Source organism: Phoca vitulina, unplaced genomic scaffold, assembly GCF_004348235.1.
Source record: "Phoca vitulina isolate PV1807 unplaced genomic scaffold, GSC_HSeal_1.0 scaffold36, whole genome shotgun sequence".
Classification (NCBI taxonomy): Eukaryota; Metazoa; Chordata; class Mammalia; order Carnivora; family Phocidae; genus Phoca; species Phoca vitulina.
The window spans coordinates 7,926,411-7,951,154 of NW_022589739.1; the positions used below are offsets into that span (position 1 = coordinate 7,926,411).

A 24,744-nucleotide genomic window follows, 5' to 3' on the forward strand; every position below is an offset into this window, starting at 1 on the left:
CCAACTAAGCCAGCTAGGCACCACTGTTGATCTATTTAAATTCACTAACTCTTCTGCATCTCCAATCTGCTGTTAAGCCCATCCTCTGAATTATAGAGTCTATTTTGCTGTTGAGATCTATTTTTTCATTCATTATGGTCATAGCTGATTCTTTCTCTCTCTTTTTTTTTTTTTTAAAGATTTTATTTATTTATTTGACAGAGAGAGACACAGCGAGAGAGGGAACACAAGCAGGGGGAGTGGGAGAGGGAGAAGCAGACTTCCTGCGGAGCAGGGAGCCCAATGCGGGGCTCGATCCCGGCACCCAGGGATCATAACCTGAGCCGAAGGCAGACGCTTAACGACTGAGCCACCCAGGCGCCCCTCTTTCTCTCTTTAAGTTTTATTTATTTAAGCAATCTCCAGTCTCAGTGTGGCGCTTGAACTCACAGCCCCAAGATCAAGAGTCACATACTCTACTGATTGAGCCAGCCAGGTGCCCCGATCATAGCTGTTTTAAAATCTTTGTCTGCTAACCCTAATATTTGGATTAAGTCAGGGTCAGTTTCTGTTGATTGACTCTTCTCTGGAGAATAGATCGTGTTTTCCTGTTTCTTTATATGCCAAACAATTCTGTTGAGTTGTGTCCTTGATACTGAGTATGATACATTGTAGACACTGGATTTTTCTTCTTCTTCTTCTTCTTTTTTACCTTCCTCTAAAGAACATTGAATTTTGTTTGTTTTGTTAAACTCTGTTCCCGTGCAGTGAATGGCAGTTTAAATCTCAGTTCAGTTCTTTTAGCCCTAACTTGGTTGCTTGAAGTCTGTTCCATGCATGCCTAGTTTAGGGATTAGCCAGCCATTTGGGCAGAATTTATACACAGAGTTTGAGGCACCTTCTTTTGGTTCTCTTTGGAATTTCCCTCCCTCACTTCTCTGTTGTGGTTGCCTTAAAGTCTGTCCTCTGGTTTGTGAAGCTAGTAAGACTATGGGTTTTTAGCTGAATTTTAGCCATCTTTCATGGCACAGACTGGGACCTGGATGGCCAAAAGCCGTAACAGGAGACACTTGCTTGGTGTCATTACCTTTTTCCAAGTTTTGACCCTCTCTCTTCTGTCATAATCTGTTTGCCTTTTTGTTCCCTAGTACTTCAGGTAGTTGTTTATATTCTGTCCATAGTTATCTGCAAGAGAGTTGGTCTCATAGGAGCTGCTCTTCCATGACTGGAAGCAGGACCGCCGTCATGCTAGATATAAATTCTTCTTTCTTCTTTCTTCTTCTTCGATTTTATTTATTCATTTGACAGGGAGAGACAGAGCACACAAGCAGGGGGGAGCAGCAGGCAGAGGGAGAGGGAGAAGCAGGCTCCCTGCTGAGCAGCTCCACCCCAGGACCCTGGGATCATGACCTGAGCCAAAGGCAGATGCTTAACCAACTGAGCCACCCAGGTGCCCTAGATATAAATTATTCTGTTGACAAAGTCAGTTTTTTTCATTTGTAGTTTCACAGATGTTTGTATTATCCTTCCCATCTCTTCTAAGAGACCAGATATAAAAATGCCCTTAGCTCTTTTTTTTCTTTTTTTTTTCAAACTTCAAATTTTATGTAAAGCTTCTTAAGTGTATGTGAACTCTGATTACTGATAGGTTTAGAAATTGAAATACTTTTATTTGGTATATCTAATCCAAGATAGAGGTATAACAGATGTGTCCCATAAACGCTTTCCTAGGAAGTGATGGTTACTTTTATTTTTCTTTAATCTAAGCTAACACTATGTTCTGGAGAAGCTTTGTGTAATTTAACATAAACCAGGTGGGGATTTGACTGTATTGGGTCTTTTTCACATAGCTCTTTGGAACGTGTGTTTTCTTATCTGCACTACCATTTTAAAACTATCACTGTTTCCCACAGATGTAATACATCTATTATAAATGTGTAACTTTGAGATTTTGGTGAACTTTTTTTTTTTTAAGATTTTGTTTATTTTAGAGAGAGAGAGAGAAAAAGAGCGAGCCTGAGTGGGGGGTAGGGGGGAGGGAGGGGAGAGAGAATCCCAAGCAGACTCCCCACTGAGTGCAGAACCCGGTGTGGGACTTGATCTCACAACCCTGAGATCATGACCTAAGCTGAAATCAAGAGTTGGATGCTTAACCAACTGAGCCCATCCAGGCACCCGAATGTCTAGTAATTTTATTTATTTATTTTGAGAGAGAGAGAGAGAGTGTTGTGAGTGAGCACATGGGCAGGGGGGCGGAGAGGGAGAAAGAGAAAATCTCGAGCAGACTCCTCACTGAGCACGGAACCTGATGTGGGACTGGATCTCATAACCCTGAGATCACGACCTGAACCATAATCAAGAGTTGGATGCTTAACCAACTGAGCCACCCAGGCTTCCCTTGGTGAACATTTTCTGATGACGTTTCAGATGACTTCAGATACAAGTTTTGAGGATAAGATTTTTTTTCTTTTTTAACTCATTCACATATGTGTGTATGTGTAAAGAGAGAGAAGTTTGCATCTGCAGGCTTCTTATGATAAAAAAGGAGAAAATAATATCATCAACCCAGAAAGCAGTTATTTAATAGTGCATATATTTTATTTTAGACTGCATGTAAACCTACCCATTTAGGTTAATCTGTAAGTGGTGAAATGTTTCCTGCCCAAATTGGAGAAACATTTGGAGTTGTGGCTTCTGACTTTTTTGGGTCATGGAACCCTTTGAGAATCTGATGAAAATTGTGTTTTCTCTTTAGAAAAATGCACATATTTTCATACAAAACTTTGTAAATCATTTCAGAGAGTTTAGGGGTTCCTTTGAAGCTTCTCAGTTGTAAGCATCCCTTATTTAGGATTATTCAAATCAAGCTAGTACCAACAGGCTAATAGCAATACAAATGTCAGTTTGTTTCTGGCTTGGTCAAAGCAGAGCAAGTAAACAAAGAACCTGTCAGAAGTCCTTGTAAGGTGTGCAGCCTTAAAAAAAATCTGTTATGATTTATCTGAATTGTACTTCCTCAGGGACAGATTCACAAAGATAGACTGACACCTAGTTGACTAATTTTTCAGTTGCTGTTAGAAATGGGCCTTAGTTCTGGTATCCAGACCTGCTGACATTTGTGGACTCTGTATGTGTTAGGTGAATAAGTAATTACTTTTTCCAGGACAGTAGGACAGTTGTGGTTGCAATGTCTTATTCCTAATATCGTTTGAATTTCCAAAGGTCTAAATAATTGGAGACTTAAAGGATCTGTGACATATGTACCGGTTTCATGAGGTGGGTCTGTGTAGATGTTCTGGAGGCATTAAGTCTCTACTGCTTATTCTCAAAACTTAACCCTCAGCAAATGATGAAAGACTGAATTGTTTTAATAAAAATATCTTAGGTTTGTGAATCCCCTTTCTCGGTGACTTATCTGACGCTCTATATAGGGTGCTGTAATGAACACGATTTGGTCTCAGGGCTCTCATACCGCTTTACACACCCCCTTTCCCCTTGCAGTGAAAATACTATGCTCCCGATACTGGTCCAGGCTAATACACAGAAGGATTTATGTCTAAGATTGGCAGTCTCAGTGGTGCCTTTACTGACTCTTTAACAAGAACCTGACTCCTTAACAAGAGATCTTTACTTAGCTTGTTTGAAGAAGGGGTGGGAGGTGAAGAGGTGGTGTGGAGGATAGAGGATCTAAAGACCACTTCTCCTTGTGATTCATAACCTCCCCCTCCTCTTTGTCTATACTTCAGGTCAGTTCATCATTTTCACCTCTGGCCTTTTCTCAGTGGTTGTTTAAAATGGTCTGTTCCATCCTTTGAATGCTCATTATGTCTTAGGGTCACCTCATAACCATCTTAAAAAAATACCCTTCTCTAAAGGCTTTCATTAAGGACAGTGGAAACTGCCCTGATTCCTGTTTCTGTTCAAATATTTTGTAGTTTTTCGTGAGGGGATTTTCTGGCCTAGTAAGGAAGAAATGAGCAAACTGACAACTAAAAGTGAAGAAGCTTAGGAGGAAGACATAGTTATCTTCTCAGAACTGAATACAGTTTAAATATGTATTCTGAGACTTACAGACTGTAGACAAGATCATTATGTCAGCTGCTTGCTGTTTAATTTTTTTGTACAGTAAGTGCAGCCTTGCCATGGGTGTGTTCTTCGCAGGTGTTACTGAAAGCTTGAGACTAACTGTACATAGCCGTAGGGGCTTTATTGCTACCACTGTTACCAGCTGCCTGCTGATTTTGCCAGTCTTCTTTAGTGAGGATTACCAAATGTATTTTGAGAGATGAAATTTGCTGGAAAAGAGTTTCAGAAAACTCAGTTTGGAAGAAGCAGGAAATGAGAGGAATTGAAATTGTGTTACTAGCTTTACTAACAGAAGGAAAGTTGAGTCTTGTCAGAAGTTGAAAATTATGAATAAGTGGGCTTCTGATGATGATGATGGACAAAACCCGAGAGAAAGTGGAAGTGAATGTTTTAGTTATACATGATAACTTTCTGACTGGAATCATTATTAATTTCTGGAACAAGTACCTTAGAATTACTGTAAACTCCTTAGAAACCTAAGATGCTTCTGGGATGATTTAGAGTGAAGAACTATGCAACTTTAGGTTTATCCCAGTCCTGTGTTGGAAGAATGCATCTTCCTTAATCACCAGCTCCTTTGGGTTCCAAACCAACTCAGAAAAACTATAGTTAGAACAGAATTTATATTATCAACTAGAACATGTGAGCAGGATCCTGTGCAAGTGTGCTCTGAATGGTTGGACCACATAGACTAAAGATCTGGAGCCTCCCAGATAGTAACCTCCCTGTGAAATGGTTATTTGTGTATGTTCTTTTTTCCTACACATTTGAGAGTAAGGTCCTGAGGATAGGTGCTTCCTTTTGTTTGTCTCTATCCCTTCAGTACCTAAGGCCCTTGTATGACATGATTACTCAATAAATATTACATTCATTCGAATTGTTTTTGATCATGTTTTCCACATATTTTTCCATGACTCCTACTAAATTTATTTGTTTGAAATATTTAGGTACATTTAATTGGTCCCCTATTCCCTAACTCCTTAGGAAAAGCAGTATTTGGGGCAGGATACTTTGGGATAAAGTACCAGTGACTTTATAGTAATTTGATATCTGTTGAGCTCTTCATGTCATTATGCTGTATTGTAATGTTTTTTTGAACTGTGAATTGTGTTAGTAGTTTTAGTTAGTTTGGTTTTAATGATATAGAGTAGAAATTACGAAAGGGCATCACACAGAGTAAGGGTAAGTATTATTTTGTGAAATTTGTTTTAGGCAAATTTATATGTACACATCATTTATGTATTTATTGCTTCATGACGTAACATTTGTTTCATACTGGAGTCATGGTCAAAAAAGTTTGAATACTATTGCTTTATTGTAATACTCTGTTATTTCATTTATCATATAGCATTATGCCAGTACATACAGGCTTCTAAAGCCAGGGATGGTGCCAGCCCTTTCATTTCCAGTACGACTGAAGGTAAAAACAAAACAAAATTGAGAACACCCAAAGCTTTCTGGTGGCGTTTACATGTCTTTACAAAGTGGTATTTTGTACCTTTGACCTTCTAACTTTCTTGTGCCTTTTTTTGACCAGTAGGTTTTTCATATTTGTGTCCATCTAGGTGGTGGGTTCTTTGGTTCTTCCTCTTTTCACTTTAATGTTCTTTATTTCAGTATATTGTAATGTTTTTAGGGGGAACGGGGAAACAAAGTAGAATTTTAGAAATTTCAAATGATTCTGAATTGACAAAATATCTCATTAGATTTACCCTGAAATTTGCTTTTTTAATGTTCTTGAATCTTTTAGTCCCTTCGTGTTTTTTCAGAGATCATAGAAATGCATACTTTATTCTGAATTTAAAATCATTTATGCTTCTATGATATCAGTTGATTTTAAGCAAACTAAATGTGGTTTACAGGAAAAAAAAAGATGGTTATAATCCTTTGTCATTTCTTGTGCTATCTCCACTCTCCCAAGAAGATTAACCATTGGATTTTAGTAATAACTCACTTTCAAGAAAAGAAAAGATAGCTAGTGATGTCCACTATTAACCATGCTAAACCTTTTCAGCTTCTTTACTTACCTAATAACTTTGATACCTTTCCTGTTCTTAGATGGTTGGCATACTAACCCCTTTGCCTTTACTTCTGTACCTTGCTGGACTACCAAGCTCAGACAATCGTAACGTTGTGATTTGAGGGACTCTGTAGAGATGATTTGCTTCATTCTTTTTCTTGCAGGAGAAAATTTTGAGCAGACACCACTGAGACGAACATTCAAGTCTAAGGTCCTTGCCCGATACCCTGAGAACGTAGAATGGAATCCCTTTGACCAAGATGCAGTGGGAATGGTTAGTATTTGTTAGCTGCAAGTATGAAATAATTTACAAACTAATTTACAGTAGAATTGTGAGTCCAGACTGGTAGCAGCAGTTCCACCAGCTACCAATAACTTTTGAAGAAGGGGTTGTGTGCATATTACTCATGATTCTGCATTTTGGTCAACATATCAAATATGCTGAAAATCACAATGTTTCTGTTTTGTCAGAACAAATGCATAGTAATGGTTCAGTGAACTTTGAGGTACTGAGCTATTGGTTGCTTATAGTACTGAGATTACATGATGAGTCTGATTTAAAGCAGTTTTCTCTCCATCTTGGTTGTGTATATCTGGGTGATATGACAGAAATGGGTATTTTGTTTCATCCTATTTTAGATAGGAGAGCATTTTTTTTTTTTTAAGATTTTTAATTTATTTATTTGACAGAGAGATAGAGAGAACAAGTAGGCAGAGAGGCAGGCAGAGGGAGAGGGAGAAGCAGGCTCCCCGCTGAGCAGGGAGCCCGATGCGGGGCTCGATCCCAGGACCCTGGGATCATGACCTGAGCCGAAGGCAGCCGCTTAACTGGCTGAGCCACCCAGGTGCTCCTGCATTTTTTTTTTTTTTTTTAATTAGAGAGAGAGAGCACACAAGCTGGGGAGAGGGGCTGAGGGAAAGAGAGAAGCAGACTCCCTGCTGAGCATGGAGCCCAATTTGGGGCTCAATCCAGGACACTGAGATCATGACCTGAGCCAAAGTCAGATGCTTCATTGACTGAGCCACCTAGGTGCCCCAGGACAGGGGCGTAAATCTCACGTAGAATACTACTATGAATAATCTAACCTTTATTGAGTATTCACCTTGTGCTAGGCACTATGATAAGCATTTTACATGAATTAATTCATTTAATCTTCACAGTACCCCTTATGTAGATGATGCTAAATAAACACACGTGCACACACAGATACACATATATTTTATACATGAGGGAACTAAGATTCAAAGAGGTTAAGTAACGTGTTCAGGAGGTTAAGTAACGTGTTCAAGGTCACATGGCTAAGAAGCAATTGAGCTGCAATTTGAAAACTATACCATAGTCTGGTTCCAGTGCTATGCTCTTGATCACATCTTTGTACTACCTGTATTAATTTTTAATAGCTTCTTAAAGTTTTTGGAGGATGATCTTGTTTGATGCATATTAATAACCCTGTGAAGTAGGCAGAGTAAATTATATTATCTTCATTTCACAGATGAGGAAACTGAGTCTTAGTTTCGAGTTTTTTGACTCCTAGTCCAGTGCTTATTTCATTGTAACGTGCTGTATTCTAGAAACACCTAGGTTTTGGGAAGTCAAGTCCAAAGGTAATGGATATAACATAATGTAGGTCCTTTTATTTGTTAACCCCAGGCCGCTAGTAGATCATTTGTATAGCTAGGTTTATATAGAACTGGAAAATGGGGACTGATTGATTTAGGTCAGTTTGATTAGCTATCCAAGTTTCTTTATATAACCCATCTGAGTTAAAGTGAAAAAAGTGCATCTTTATCCTGATTATGTCATCTCCTTGCTTTATGTGAAATGCTCCCTTTTTTCCTATGAAAAGAGAAGGTTCTCTTGATGACAGAGTTTTGTGACCTGATAGAGTCTAAAACTTTGTTTATTTTTAGGTACAAAGTTGTATCTGTCTAGTTTATAGATATATTTCTATCATCATTTCCTAGTAAATGCTGTTATGCTTAACCACCTACCTAAATTCTCCAAGCTTTCTCTTACCTCCTTATTTTTGTGCATTTTCTTCTTGTTCTTGAAATACCCTCTTTCCCTTTTCTACCTGATGAATTCTAATATAACCTCATCTGTGAAACCTTTTCTGATGTTCCTGGGCTGGGTGTCTATTCTGTATTGCCCTAACACTTTGTTTTTGGGTAGTCCTGATAACTGCATTATAATTTTATTTACTCATATGTCTTAGAATGGGAGATTTTTAGGACAGATGTTTTGCTGTGTTGATCTTGATAACCCAAATACGTAGCATAGTAGGTACTCTGAGTAAATAAATAGTGATGGTATTCTGAAAAGAGGACCAGCAGTGAGTGTTCTCACCACTTGTTTCCTTGTTGTCTTTTGCAGCTATGCATGCCCAAAGGGCTAGCATTCAAGACCCAGGCTGATCCCAGGGAGCCCCAGTTCCATGCCTTTATTATCACAAGGGAGGATGGCTCTCGGACATTTGGGTTTGCCCTCACATTTTATGAGGAGGTGACTAGCAAGCAGATCTGCAGTGCAATGCAGACCCTCTACCATATGCATAATGCTGAGTATGATGTCCTACATTCTCCCTCTGTTGATGGCCGAGACCACAGTGGCATGGAGGATGGTGAAGGCACTCCTGGGACCAAGCTTCAGCGCTTCAACTCCTATGACATTAGCCGGGACACGCTCTACGTCTCTAAGTGCATCTGCCTCATCACACCCATGTCCTTCATGAAAGCATGTCGGAGTGTGCTGGAACAACTTCACCAGGCAGTCACTTCACCTCAGCCCCCTCCACTGCCCCTTGAGAGCTACATATACAATGTACTCTATGAGGTGCCACTCCCGCCTCCTGGCCGGTCCTTGAAGTTTTCTGGGGTCTATGGGCCAATAATCTGCCAGAGACCAAGTACCAATGAGCTTCCCTTATTTGACTTTCCTGTCAAAGAGGTCTTTGAACTGCTTGGGGTGGAAAATGTGTTTCAACTTTTTACTTGTGCCCTTCTGGAGTTTCAAATCCTGCTCTACTCACAGCGTAAGTCAGTGCTTACTAGAGCTTTCTCCCTGCATAGGGCCTCCCTTCTTTCCATATTGAATGCAGTGGAACTGACTGTAAAGGTCAGGGGCTGTTACAATTTGAGCAAAACTCAGACCTTTTGCAGGTAGGTGGTAGATGCAAACTGATGGAGCACAAGAGGGCCACAGTTTCTAATTGGCTATCATCATGGCCTTTTGCTGGGCACTTCAGCTTGGGAAGGGTTCCTTCCTGACATCCCTTCTAATTGATGCTGAAAAGAGGGGTAGGAAATGATGGTTATAGAAAGCTGACTTTCCATCATTCCACAGTTACTTTTGCCCCTTCTGCAGCCTGACAGTAATAACTGAGGATTCACAAATGATGATCCTTTGAGAAAATGAGGATGTATTGCTTCTTTCTGTTGTGTGTTATAACTGAATTGTTTTTTATAAATTAGAGGTGAACTGAATGTGAGCAGCAGGTTTGGACAAAATAGTGAAGTAGATCAGAAGGAAACAGATGTTTATTAAATGAACCAGAAAAATAACATAAAATTTATTCATTCAGTACCTATTTATTGAGACCCTGCCATGTGCCACGCATTGTTTCAGGGATTAGAGATACAGTGGTGGACAAAACAGGTAAAAATCCTTCCTATAATGGAACTGATATTTTAGTGGGGAAGGAGGGGATGATGAAATAAATAAAGTTTATAGTGTGTGAGGGGTAATAAGGTCTGTGGAGAAAAATAAAACAGGGAAGAGGATGGTATTTGGGGAAGGGAAATTCCAATTTTTTTAAAGATTTTTGAGCCAAAGGCAGACACTTAACTAACTGAGCCACCCAGGCGCCCCTCCAATTTTTAATAATGATTAATTTAAGTCCTCTCTAAGTGACCCTTGTTAATATCTGTAGGGAAAGTATTCTATGCAAAGGGCATAGCACATAAAAGGGTTTTGAGACAAGAATGTGCCTGTTATGTTCAAGAACAGTTGAGAAAACTGGGTGGATGGTACGGAGTGAGAGAGCAGGAATATAGAAGCAGATGTTGTTAGACTTAACAGGAGCTTAGATTTTACAACTGTAGACCATTGTAAGGACTTTGTTACTCTGAGATGCATAGTCATTGTAGGATTTAAGTTTTTTGACTTTTATTTTGAAGTAGTTTCCAGCTTATGGAAGAGTTGCAAGAAATGTTCAAAGAACTTTTGTGTGCTCTCCCACAATTCACCAGTTATTAACATTTGGCCACATTTGTCTTCATTTTCTCTCTCTCTCTGTGAATGTGTGAACATAAAACTGAACCATTGAGAATCATTGCAGACGCCATGTCCCTTGACCTCTAAATGCGTCAGCTTTTATTTCGTAAGAGCAAGGACGTTTTCTTACAGAACCATAGTATGATTATCAAATTTAGGAGATGTAGCATTGTTAATAGTATTTATTCAGGTTTCACCATTGTCCCAAAAATGTCTACTGTTACAATTTTTTTTTTATTCCTGATCTGGGATCTTGTCTAGTAACATGCCTTGCTTTTACTTTTTACTTCTTCATGTGTTTCCTGACATGGACATTTTTGAAGAGTGCAGGCAAGGCATTTTGTAGATTGTCCCCCAGTTTGGGTTTGTCTGATGTTTCCTCATGATTAGATTCAGTTGATACATTTTTCGTTATAAAACACAGAAGTGATGTTGTGATTCTCTCAGTGCATTGTATCAGGAGGCACATAATGTGTATTTTTATCATGACAGGAGGCACTTGATGTCAGTTTGCCCATCTTTGGTAATGTTAATTTGATCACTTGGTTAAGATTATGTCTGCCAAGTTTCTTAAATGGAAATTTATCCTTCTTCCCTTTGTAATTAGTAAGTAATTTGTGGGGAGTTAACTTTGAAACTGTAAATATACTGTTCTTCTTTGAAGTTTTGCCCAATAGATTTAACATCCATTGATGATTCTAGTCTGAATTAGTTATTACCATGATGGTCACAAAATGGTGATTTTCTAGCTCCATCTATATTTTATTTTTATTTATTTTTTTAAAGTTCATTTATTTATCCGAGAGAGAGAGTGCACAAGCAGGAGGGGCAGAGGGAGAGGGAGAGAGAATCTCAAGCAGACTCCATGCCAAGTGTGGAGCCTGTCACAGGGCTTGATCTAATGACCCTGAGATAATGAACTGAGCTGAAACAAGAGTCAGATGCTTAACCGACTGCATGACCCAAGTGTCCTTCCATCTATATTTATTAATTGTCATTGTACTATAAGGAATAATGTTTATTTTTCCTTGTTTGTTTGTTACTATATGGACTCATAGTTTTTTATTTTGTTCAGTAGGTTAGGTACCTATAATGCAGTGGGGATGTTGTAGATGTGGGAAAAGGAGGATTAAAACCAGAAATATGATAGGTGACATTTTTCCATCAGAATTCCTTCTTAAATTATGAGTTATTCTATCAATAATACAATCAACAATACAAATTTTAAGAGGTTTGAAGGTGATTGAGAAGATTTGTGTATAGAATCAAGTGGAACTCAGGACCTAAAGCCATGTTTATAGCATGGTCAGGAAAAAGATTTTTCCAAAAAAATTCCTGGATATTGTTGAGCATGGCTGATGGTAAAATGGAATGGCCTTTTATTGGATGTAGGTTATGCTCTTTGTTAATAGTGTAGTTTAAACAGTTGAGGTTGGTTTTCTTGAAATAGTTTTTATTTATGATTCAAAGGCCTTAGGTGGATGAAAATCTTTCTGGCCTTCCAAAAACATGTCATCACCACTCACAGTTAGCGTTGCCCACTGTATGTCTTGCCTACTGAATAGAAAAGAAGTGTAACTTAGGGAAAAAGAATGCAGGTGAAATTGTAAGACAAAGTATAACCCATTGGATGACTGAACTGACAGTTTTGTTTTTTTTTTTAAAGATTTTATTTATTTACTTGACAGAGAGGGAACACAAGCAGGGGGAGTGGGAGAGGGAGAAGCAGGCTTCCCGCTGAGCAGGGAGCCTGATGCAGGGCTCAATCCCAGGACCCTGGGATCATGACCTAAGCCGATGGCAGACACTTAACGACTGAGCCACCCAGGAGCCCCTGAACTGACAGTTTTAAGAATTTTTTTTTTAACTTGTACAGATCATTTTACCTACTCCTGGATAATGTTTGTTCTTTGGTCTATATAGATACAGGGTTTTTTAAATTTTTAAAAAATTTTTAAAGGATTTTATTTATTTAATTGACACAGAGAGAGAGACAGCAAGAGAGGGAACACAAGCAGGGGGAGGGGAGAGGGAGAAGCAGTCTTCCTGCTGAGCAGGGAGCTCGATGCGGGGCTCGATCCTAGGACCCTGAGATTATGACCTGAGCCGAAGGCAGTCGCTTAACCAACTGAGCCACCCAGGCGCCCCTATAGATAGAGCTTTTTTAATAGCATATTTTTTTGCCAGTTGCTGTAAAATTGTATGTAGAGAAGTTCTTTACCTGATATGAGTTAATAGGGTAGTAGATTGGATAATTGAAAAAGTCATTCAAGTCTGATAATCATAAAAGGGGTGTATATATATATATCCATTAAACATTGTATTTTAGCTTAAAACATGACTGTATAGTCACTAGTCTTTTGATGAAGGGTCTAGGTATTTCCTTTGATTATGGGTCCACTAATCTTAGTTGTCTGCATTGTTTTTCTTGCATGGAAATTTTCTTAAATGGAAACCCATAATGCATTCACTAGGTTTTCCAGATGCATTTTTAAAAATTTTTAAATTTTTATTTATTTTTTTAAAGATTTTTTTTTTTTTATTTGAGAGATAGAGCGTGAGGAGGGGAGGGTCAGAGGGAGAAGCAGACTCCCCGCCAAGTGGGAGCCTGATGTGGGACTCGATCCTGGGACTCCAGGATCATGACCTGAGCCAAGGGCAGTCACTTAACCAACTGAGCCACCCAGGCACCCTGATACATTTTTTAAATTTTTTAAATTTTATTTATTTTTTATTTTTTAAATTTTTTTTTAAAGATTTTATTTATTTGACAGAGAGAGACACAGCGAGAGAGGGAACACAAGCAGGGGGAGTGGGAGAGGGAGAAGCAGGCTTCCCGCAGAGCAGAGAGCCTGATGTGGGCTTGATCCCGGAACTCTGGGATCATGACCTGAGCTGAAGGCAGACGCTTAATGAGTGAGCCACCCAGGCGCCCCACATTTTTTTTTTTAAAAAGGGGAGTGAGAACTTAACTAACCTTGCGAAAGAACCAGAATGGAGACTGCCTATAGATTTTTGCAGTTTTCGGGTTTTTTTTTTTTTTTTTTTTTTACTTAATTGCCTCATGATATGCTTAATTCAATTACACTATTTTTTAGCCACTTTGCATTACTCAGTCTTTTTATTTATTTATTTATATTTTACTTTAGTTTTTTGAGAGGGAGAGTGTATGCGTGCTTGGGGGGCAGGGGCAGATGGTGAAGGAGGGAGAGAGAGAATCCTAAGCAGCCTCCACACCCAGCAGGGAGCCTGACATGGGCTCGATCTCACGAACCTAAGATCGTGACCTGAGGCAAAATCAGGAGTTGGAGGCTTAACCGACTGAGCCACCCAGGCATCCCTACTTCATCCTTTTTTTTTTTTAAAGATTTATTTAATTTTTTGCCTGGGGGGAGTTGCAGAGAGAGAGGGAGAGAAATCTTCAAGCAGACTCCCTGACTTGGGGCTCGATCCCAGGACCTGGTATCATGACCTGAGCCGATATCATGACCTGAGCCGAAATCATGAGTTGAATACTTAACTGACCGAGCTACCCAGGCGCCCTGAAAATAAGTTTTTTAAAAAACAAATAAATAATGTGTGGACAGACAAGGCAGAGAAAGTTGAGTTTACCTTTTTCACCTAGAATCCTACTCCTTAGAAGTAATCTCTTAATTTTTTAGTGCCCCCTCTCAAATATTTTTGAACAATGAACTATTTTTATGTGAAGTATTGAGTACATATGTATTAATTGTAATATTCTTTAAAGTATACAAGTACATTATAATAGATGTATGATATATTAAAATTAATGTTAAAATTTAATATACCATATGTATATGTTTTAAATATGGTATATTATTTTTTAATTTTTATTTAATTTTTATTATTTGTTTATTTTGTTATGTTATGTTAGTCACCATACAGTAGTACATCATTAGTTTTTGATGTAGTGTTCCATGATTCATTGTTTGCATATAACACCCAGTGCTCCATGTAATACGTGTCCTCCTTAATACTCATCACTGGGCTAACCCATCCCCCCCCCCCCAAACCCCTCAATTTGTTTCTAAGAGTCCATAGTTTCTCATGGTTCGTCTCCCTCTCTGATTCCCTCCCTTCATTTTTCCCTTCCTTCTAATGTTCTCCATGCTATTCCTTATGTTTCACAAATAAGTGAAACCATATGATAATTGACTTTCTCTGCTTGACTTACTTCACTTAGCATAATCTCCTCCAGTCCCATCCATGATGCAAAAGTTGGGTATTCATCCTTTCTGATGGCTGAGTAATATTCCATTGTATATATGGACCACATCTTCTTTATCCATTCACCTGTTGAAGGGCATCTCGGCTCTTTCCACAGTTTGGCTGTCGTGGACATTGCTGCTATGAACATTGGGGTGCATATGGCCCTTCTTTTCACTATATCTGTGTCTTTGGGGTAGATACCCAGTAGTGCAATTGCTGGGTCATAGGGTAGCTCTATTTTTAATTTTTTGAGGAATCTCCACACTGTTTTCCAAAGTGGCTATATTAAATACGGTATATTAAAATGTAGGAAAAAAGCCTTTCAATCATATGGTAGGAATTTTAACACATTACAAAAAGGTGTATAGTGAAGTGTAACACTTCCACTTCTGGCCCCTGGTTCTCCTTCAGGGAGATTACCATTGTTTCCTGTTTCCTTCCATACATAATCGTGCATATACAACATACATACTTTTTAGAAACAACACAAATGGGAGCATGCTAATTATTGTTTTGCACTTTCTTTCATTTAATGATGTATCTTGGAGATATAGGGACATAGAGATTAGGTTTTGTTTCCTAAGAACAAAGAGTACATGAGAAACATCCTTATTCATAAAGTTTTCACAGAAGTGTGAGTATGCAAGGACAGTTCATGATTCAGTTTCCAATGTGTAGAACTGGCCCTGTAGTTTGTTTAGGGGTGGATTTTCTGTAGAGTGGTCCCAAAGCTATTGTCTTTCTCTGCACAGAGACAAGCCATGAAAACGTGCTGATTCCTCCCTCCCTCACAACCCACTGTGTTTTGCATTATCTCCTTTTGTTAAAAGTAATTGCTCATTAAACATTATGGGAACTTTAAGAGAACATAATTGCCTAGAGCCTTAGGTGTCTCCAGTTGATTTTGATTGGAACGCTTTGGGTGCACGTGACCTTCGGCTGCTTCCTGTTTATTGGTTTCACCTTCTTAGAATGATGAGCACAGACACAGGCAATGGCAGAGGAGGTACTGATTTTATCATTTGTACTGGTGTACAGAAATGGGTTTTGTGCTGTTGCTTCCAGCTCTTGGAGGTCAGCATCCTAGTGTGGGTACCCCAGATTACTGGATCCCTGAGGAATTGTTTGTTAGGCCATCCTTCAAGGTGGGATGTTGCTTTTTTAAAATAAAAAAAAATGTAGAGAAAAACCAACAATTCAGACTGGAAAGGCTGTACAATTCCAAATTTCTAGTGTCTGTAAAACTAAACCACATAAATGAAAAGTGGCTTAGCCTTGAGAGAGGAGATGATCTCTGACCTCCAGAAGTGTTTTGTTTCTAAGAATCCCGTAATTTCAAATGCATCACAAGGAACTCTTCAGACATCTCAATCTGACGCAAATAAAGTTTTCCACTCTTAAGAAATAAGTGGGCTGAGTTTTAGATACTAGATTAGATATTATCTTGAAAGGTAGGGAAAAACCAGAACTAGATTTCTGTGCAATTGGAAAACCTGCTTTGATGGAGCAGAGAAAGCCTTTTCTTTCAGACTCTAGGATGCCCTGTTTTATGGTTATAGAATAGAAGTTTGCAGACACTGTAGCTAGGTACTGTAAGTAGTAGTCCAGTGCCAGGAAGTCTCATGAGAAAGGCATTTTTGGGACTCCTTCACTCAAACTGTGTTGGCCTTCTGTGAGATGTTACTGTCCCTGAGCAGACATGCCGGGAATGCCAGCCATATAAAGCACCTGCTTTATTGACTTTGGGCAAAGAAAGGAGGAAGTCTTTTGGTTTTCTCATGATTGAAAAGGCCTCTGGTACTCCTGCCTGCCCCCCCCCACCCCTGCTCCCACCTTAAATCCAGCAGTGGTGTGTGTGTGTAGGTATGTATACACACTGAAGATGGGGATGGGATATTTCAGTGTAATATTTATTCAAAATGTGTTTAAGAGCCAGTGTTGGGACATAGACCTTCAGCTTTAAATATCACTTGAAGGTTTTCTCCCACACCTTTGCATTCTTTTGATTCATCTTAATTTTGAATTTTAAAATAAATTCTTAAGATGTCTGAGATTCTCAAGATTATTGCTCTTGAGTAGATTATTTACAGACATATGTAGAAAAATAGAAGAATTGAGGTCTCATCTGGAGAATCCTTAGAATTTTTTTTTTTAAGGTTTTATTTTTATTTTAGAGAGAGAGCACACGTGTGAGTGGGGGGGTAGGGAGAGTGAGAGAATCTCAAGCAGATTCCTTGCTAAGTGGAACCTGATGCAGGGCTCCACAAGGGGCTCGATCTCACAACCTGAGATCATGACCTGAGCTGAAACCAAGAGCCAGCCGCTTAACTGACTGAGCCACCCAGGCTCCCCTCATTAGAATTCTTCTTAATAATGATTGTTGGAATGTCATCGAGCAGAAGAATTTCAGCAGAAAGATTAAAAAGCCAAGTTGTACGGGCATCCCACGGAATGGAGATACCACAGAAGAGGCTGAAGGCAGAGCTTGCAATGGCATAAATTTTGTTAGTTGTTGACTTGCATGTGGGATTAAATACTTTTTCTGAAATTATACATATAAGTAACCCAATTTAACTCTTCAAAGATTGCTTTTTTTTTTTTTTGTAATTGGGGAAATGTTTTTGTTGTTGCTTGAAGATGGGTGGGAATCTTCACTAAGTAGTTTTTAATATAGGAATGACAATGCTTTGTATGGGCACAATGAAAAATGAGATAGACTCTCTTCTTGAGCTCTTATTAGTTTGCCTTGATATTTAGTGAATATGAGAAGCTTATATTCTTTTGTCCTTCTGCTAGACCAGTTTTTGTTTTTTTTTTAATTGATGACCAGTCTCTGAGTTCACTTTTAGGCACTAATTGGTTATATCACTTATCTGTCATGTGCCTTAGTTTCCCCAAAGAAGCATATGAGCCATTTTCCTGTAGTGCTCTCAAAATTAAGTTTGGATGATGAAGTTTTAATCATTAATTTCCATATATTTGCCTTATTAGTTAAAGAACTATTTCCAGGTTATGCTCTTCTTTGCTTAGCCAGGAGTAAGGTGATAGGCAATTTTCAAAGCGTGATTAGTGAGCAAATATGGGCTACTTTGTTAAACTTCTACCTAGTTGATACATATCAGCTGTTGCTCATTTTTTACTCAGCCTTCCTCATTTTGGGGAAAGCTTTTTGTTACTTATAACTCCTTTATGAACCAAGCTATTATTTGTTTAAATGATGGGGTGGATTTTTAGTATGTGAAAACACTTTAACCCTTATGAAAGCTCATTTGAAATCAGCTGTTCCAGAGGATATTACTCACATGATTTTAAAATTTATGTGCCTGTTTTGTCTTTAAATGTCTGAAACCGTTATACCATTTGTGAATACTAATTTTTAAAATTTTAACCAGTCCATTTTATTGGCTTTGCCAATGTATTTATTACTTTTTTTTCCTTTCATAAAATGGGTCTAGAAATTGTGTTCTAAAGGAAAGCTATTGAACACAAAGCCTTCCCTTCCAAACTAAGATCTCTGACCTAAAATAAGAGTTTTGAGGCATGAAAGTCAATCTTCTGAGTCTTTCAAATTCTCGGGAAGCTTTTTACTGAAGTATTAAAGTAACACATTTGTGCTGTTGCCATTCAGGAAAAGTTCCAGGTGGAGGGCAGATTTGGCTAGTGTGGAACCCAGCTTCTGTGTGCTTTGTGGTTCTTTGGTCTTGATCTTGAAGGCAGAGCTCATATTAGTTCCTTAGAGAATGCAGACAGATCTGAGTGGTAAAAGAGCTTCCATGCTGAGTGAAGACCCAGGCCACTGTTCCTTCTGTTGTTGTTGCAGTTCCCCAACCCTTTTATACTTAAGAGAATCTACTTAACATTCTGGGTTAGTATTTGGAGCAAGGTGCCATTTAGGATTTCTACTATATTTCCATATTAAATTTTATTATTAGCAGGAACCTGTATGTGTGGGTGTATTTCAGCTTGTGGTCCACTGAGGTCTCAGGGTTGTCTTTCTGATACCCACAAAGGAATCACACTCTGAGCATACCCTTGCTGAAGTTTATCCTGATCCTTTCTAAATGTGAAATTGTACTGAAAGTTTTAACTTACTATTTGGCAAGCAAGTACTTTGTTTTTGACTGGTTTGTATGTGTTGTGTTTTGTTTTTTAACCTAGATTACCAGAGACTGATGACTGTGGCGGAGACAATTACAGCTCTCATGTTTCCTTTCCAGTGGCAGCATGTCTATGTTCCTATTCTCCCGGCTTCTCTCCTACATTTCTTAGATGCTCCTGTTCCATACCTGATGGGCTTGCATTCCAATGGCCTGGATGACCGGTCAAAGCTGGAGCTGCCTCAGGAGGTGAGAGGAATGTGGAGCTTGGGTGCTGGTGCCCCTGACCCCATTCTAGTATTGGAGAGAGAATGGCTTTGGGATGAGCCCAGGGTGGTGTCACAAAGCTTATTTTATTTTGAGGAACACAAATAACTTTCCATGAAAAAATGTAAAAACAACATTTAGCTTAGTTTATGTCATTTGTCTCTTTATTATTGTGACATTACATACATTGTAATCTCTGTGTTTATACTATCATGAATTGCCTTTTCCATACGCAGTTTTTCAAATATTTTACGTACTTCTCAAGACATTTATTAGGAAATCTTTTTTAGGGGCGCTTGGGTGGCTCTGTTGGTTAGGCCTCTGACTGTTGATCTCAGCTCGGGTCTTGATCTCAGGATCCTGAGTTCAAGCCTTGTGTTGGGCTCTGTGCTGGGCATGGAGCCTACTTAAAAAAAAAAAAAAAGAAAAGAAAATCTTTTCATTCTGTAAAAAATATACATAAAAGAGTAGCATAATGAATTCCTGTGTTCTCAGCACCCAGCTTCAACAGTTATCATACATGTTAAATTGTATTTTACTTTTATACCTCCTATCCCCTATTATTTTAAGGAAATCCCACATAACATAATTCCATAATTATTTCATTACTCAGACCAATAAATCAGTGGGTTTCTCTTATAGGCCAAGTTTATCGTAAAAGTTGATCTGATCATAATGATTCTTTTTTTTTTTTTTTTAAAGTGTGATATGTAGGTATTAAACCTCAGGCTTACCCACAGGGACTACTGAATTTATTTTATTTATTTTTATGTTTTTAAAGATTTTATTTATTTATTTGACAGAGGCAGAGATAGTGAGAGCAGGAACACAAGCAGGAGGAGTGGGAGAGGGAGAAGCAGGCTTCCTGCTGAGCAGGGAGCCTGATGCGGGGCTCAATCCCAGGACCCTAGGATCATGACCTGAGCCGAAGGCAGACGCTTAACGACTGAGCCACCCAGGCGCCCATGATCATAGTGATTCTTGTGATGCTGAGCCAGCTTTGAAAACTTCCCTTGTTCAAGATAAGACCTTGAGAGAATGCTTTTCCTCTCTTGCTGTGAGGTTGGCGTGCTTCTCTCTCCTATTGTTTCAGATACCAAAAGAATTAATTAAAAATATGTATTTGTTTATTTCCTGCTTTATTCTAAAGCAGATTTAAAGCATGATTAAAATAAGATTGTTTTATTTTTCTAGAATTACCCAAAGAACTGGTCTACCTTTTTATGTCATTTTGTGGCTGGTATGAAACCACTTGGAAGAAAGGTTTTCATATTCTGAATTTCTTAGTCATTAGAAAGGCCTGGGAACAAGATTTTGGAGTATACATACACTGGTGTTACATGGCTCTGTTTCCTCCCTCCACCAAAATGTTTATGGAGGGAGGTTTTTGCATAACTAAGTAATATTAGTAAGGAAACCTCCAAAGAAGAGCACGGTCTCATGGAATTGGATCTGAGCCTCACTCATGTTGTTGGGCATGTCTGGGCAGCGTCCTTGATGAAACCCTGATAGATCACACCTATATTTACATTATAGTCAGATGCATTTCTACTTTTCCTTTCTCCTTTGGTTTTAGAAGCAAAATGTCCTCCTTGTAGCTTCTTCCCTTTCCACCTCCTTTGCTGCTTTGATTTTATAGAGCTTTGTGTTGTTTGGAGTGGGACAAGATTAATTAAGGAAGAAAAGATCTAAATGATGGAGAAAATTATTGAGTTGGGGTATTGGGTTTTTATATATATTTGTTTTACTGATAAATGTATATGAAGAGTACATATCAAAGTTTGGAGAATGGAAACATGCATATTTAAATTGACACACCTTCAGAATAAATCTATCATTTTGTAAAGTCAGAATAAGAATAACAGCAAAAAATGGTTGAGGTAGAGAGCTAAAGAGGCATGCTACATACCAGTGTAATATGTAGGTCACTAGGCAAGAAGCCAGTTTTCTCAGTTTTATTTTCATATTTAGCATCGGCTTGCTGTATATTTGGGGCAAGTTCTTTTCCCTGTAGGATCCCTCAGCATCGTTCTTTGGGTGCCTCATGTTGGTGGGTGTATGAAGAGGCTGCTAGGAGACCAGCAGTTTTCTTAATGGGGGACTCAGTGGGACTGTTTGAGAAACCAAGGGTTGTTTGAGAAACCCAAAAGTTCACTCTGTTCTGGGTATTGGGGTCTCTGCTTTTGTGGTAGTCTCCATCATTGCTACATCCTTTGCGTCTCCCTGTGGTCTGGGAAGGAGAGGTGACAGTGGAACTGAGGAATACCTGTGCATACTTAATAAGCAGTTCTCGGGTTTCAGAGTCCCACTTCATCCAGACTGTCCCTTTGAAGGTCACATATTTGTGCAGGTTGTTTCATAGCTGGATATTTACCTTGATTTTTAGCAGATAACCTGTAGAATACCTGAGCCTGTGTAGTCCCTCCGGGGAACTATAGACTGGGGAGAACTTTCTCAAGGACTAAAGGGCCCTGAAAGGTGTGCATAATGAGTGAAGACTAATAATATCTCTGAAAGACAACTTTGGGATGTGTCACAAATTATATATATATGTGTGTGTGTGTATATATATATATATATACACACACACACATATATATATTTTTGAAGATTTTATTTTTAAGTAATCTCTACACCCAGCGTGGGACGCAAACTTACAATCCCGAGATCAAGAGTCACATGCTGTACCAATCAAGCCAGCCAGGTGCCCCATAAGTGATAAATGTTTCTAGTAAAAAATTCTAAAAGTGCACAAAAGCATAAAAATAAAGTAAAAATGACTTCAGATTTTACCACCCAGAGATAATCTACTTTTAACATTTTGATGGACATCCTGTGGTATCTTTATGCAGCTAGAAAGAGGTTTGAGGCAGAACTGGGGAGAATCACCTGGGCCTCTGCAAGGGTGCATCATTAGGGTGGTGGGGCAAGCTTGATTTATAAAAGGGACTTTGTCTAGGGGGCACCTGGGTGGCTCAGTCATTAAGCGTCTGCCTTCGGCTCAGGTCATGATCCCAGGATCCTGGGATTGAGTCCCGCATAGGGCTCCCTGCTTAGCGGGAAGTCTGCTTCTCCCTCTCCCTCTGCTGCTCCCCCTGCTTGTGCTCTCTCTGTGTCAAATAAATAAATAAAATCTTAAAAAAAAAAAAAAGGACTTTCTCTAGAGGGGTGAAGATTGTACATTTCTTAGATCCCAAATTCATCAGTTGCCACCCCATCTTGGGGCATCAGAAATCTGTGAAAAAGCCCTTTGTTCCTTTTCATACAAACACATGAGCTCAGCTGTCCCTGAGCAAGGGAAAGTGCTGAGCTGCCTTTGTGAGGCATTCTTTGTCCTGTGCGTCTCTTTTGGGTTTCAGTCCAGGAAGGAGGCAATTTGTCCACAGCTATGTCAGGGGAAGCAGGCAGAGGATATTAGAGTAAAGAAGAGGGTGTTACTTCTTTCTATCTTGGGTCCTTCTTTCTTTCCTACTGTTTTTTCTCCTTTCTCAAAATGCTCCTTCAGTAGCTTTTCCCAGTAACATATGTGTTGAGCTCCCCTTCAGTGAATAACATGGAGATAGACTAGGGGTGAAGCTGGCTGTGATTTGGTATTAGGAACTCAGGGCTGGGAAGGAGCATTGTGACCTCTTGCAGGAAAAGATTTGGAAGACTTTGTGGGATTTTGGGGATCCATGTGGTTACTACCCCAGAGCAGCTAAGTCTTCCCATGGCCTCGCCCAACAAGGCAGGAGGTTAAATGAGGAAAACTGATCATGTAGGTTCAGTGCCTCTTCTAGGCTACTTTTTGTCCCCCAGGTTGTTTTGCAGGAGTTGGCCTCTTAGCTGAGGGAAGGGGTGCATGAGGAGTTTGAGGTGGCCTTGCAAGTTGCTTCTGTTAGCCAGAACTCTCGGTGTGTGGGAGAAAACAGTGTGAGGCTATTGTATGAGCTTAGTATTTGAATGACTTCCTATTTCACTTTGCCTTCTCATCCCTATACCGCCTTCAGCCCAACTCTGTAAAGAATGGCTAGTGGTATCTACTCAGATGCTTCTGTCTTAATCTAGCCCATCTCTGAAGTGTGCCTGAGCTGCATTCTCTCCTCCAGCTACCTCCTACCCGGAGTATATCTACAATATGTGGACATAGCATTTGGAGTTCATAAAATTCTTTACAGACATTCTATGTTTGGCTCACATCAGTGGGAGAAAAGCCAACCAAGCATTGTTGAGTGGTTGCAGTTATTTTTAGATGCCTCTGTGCTTCCAGTTGACAAACTGCTTTTTTTCTACTAAGAGAGGAGAACCAGTGGGGTAAATGATTGCACTGTGTGCCTTTGGTGGGTCGCAGAGCTTTGTTCTGTTAGCTGTGTGGCCAGGGCTTATGAGGCAGGTGATCTTCATGACTAGATTTAGTTGTCTTTACTATCTTTTTTAATGGCTTGATATGAAAGCAATTATAATTTTAAAATCTTAAAGGGATAAACAAAAAGCCTATTTTTAGGTGTTAAACATTTATTGGCCCTTTTTCTAGTCAAGGCTTAAACTTGTTATCCAGTGGAGAACTCTAGAAAGTGAATTTTTTTTTCATTTTTTAAGAATTTGAATTCAATTAATTAGCATATAATGTATTACTGGTTTCAGAGGTGGAGGTCAGTGATTCATCAGTCTTATATAACACCCAGTGCTCATTACATCATATGCCCTCCTTAATGTCCAGCACCCAGTTACCCCATCCCCCCAGCATCCTCCCCTCCAGCAACCCTCACTTTGTTTCCTATGATTAAGAGTCTCTTATGGTTGGTCTCCCTCTCTGATTTCGTCGTCTTGTTTTATTTTTTCCTCTCTTCTCCCTTCCTCTCTAGTACCATCCACGTCGTTGCAAATGGCAAGATTTCTTTTTTTTTTTTTTGATGGCTGAGTAGTATTCAATTGTGTATATATACCACATCTTCTTTATCCAGTCATCTGCCGATGGACATTTGGGCTTTTTGCATAGTTTGGCTATTGTGGACATTGCTGCTATAAGCATTGGGGTACATGTACCCCTTTGGATTCAGAAAGTAGTGAATTTTAAAACTATTTTTCTTCTAATCTTTTTATCTTAGATATGGGAAAGTTCTCTTTTTTTATTGTGGATTGGTAGATGGACTAGTTTATGCACGCAGCAAGTGTTTATTGAATAAATGCATGCATGGACATGTTAAAACATGCAGTTTTAATAGATGGAGAGTTTGTGGAATAGTTATATTTAGCTAGACTTATGTTATCCTCCCACCTCTTCTTTTAGATTACAAGACTTATTTATTGGTACAGGTAAAAATAGAAGGATCAGTGGATCAGCACTTTGATATACAATAGAGGTACTATCCCAAAGGAGGGACTGTTTAATAATGGAGCTGGAAAAATTATTTGTGTAAAAGGGAAAAAAGTAAAAGGATCCCTACCTTCCACTATAACAAAATCAACTTGAGATGGGTTAAGAAGTTATAAACATCAAGAGCAAAAGTTTAAATCTTCTAAAGATAGTAAGTACATTTCTGACCTCTGGGTAGGGACTTTATAAACAAGATACAGAAAGCACTATCCCTAAAATAAAAGATTGATAAATTTGATTTTTTAGTAAAAGGCAAAAAATTTATATGGTCTGAAGAGAAACCAGAGTATAAATTTGATATTTTAAATTAAGAGAGAGACATCTTAAATGGAAAATGATAAAAACTAAAAGATATGTGACACATATAACCTACAAAGAATTAGCATCAGGAGATTGTAAAGAACTTGTACAAACCAGTAAGATGATAAGCAGCCCA

General features: G+C 38.9%; 1 protein-coding gene across 2 annotated transcripts in view; it reads left to right on the forward strand.

Annotated features, from left to right (window-relative positions):
* DENND5A (DENN domain containing 5A) overlaps nucleotides 1-24,744 on the forward strand; it is a 102,415-nt gene that overhangs the window by 35,987 nt on the left and 41,684 nt on the right. The window contains exons 2-5 of one of the 2 annotated variants that reach the window (XM_032427393.1): nucleotides 5,414-5,485; nucleotides 6,250-6,359; nucleotides 8,460-9,117; nucleotides 18,747-18,934. In XM_032427393.1, the coding sequence (XP_032283284.1) occupies nucleotides 5,414-5,485; nucleotides 6,250-6,359; nucleotides 8,460-9,117; nucleotides 18,747-18,934 (1,028 nt within the window). The remainder of the gene's footprint in view (nucleotides 1-5,413; nucleotides 5,486-6,249; nucleotides 6,360-8,459; nucleotides 9,118-18,746; nucleotides 18,935-24,744) is intronic. The other variant, XM_032427394.1, reaches the window with a different exon arrangement.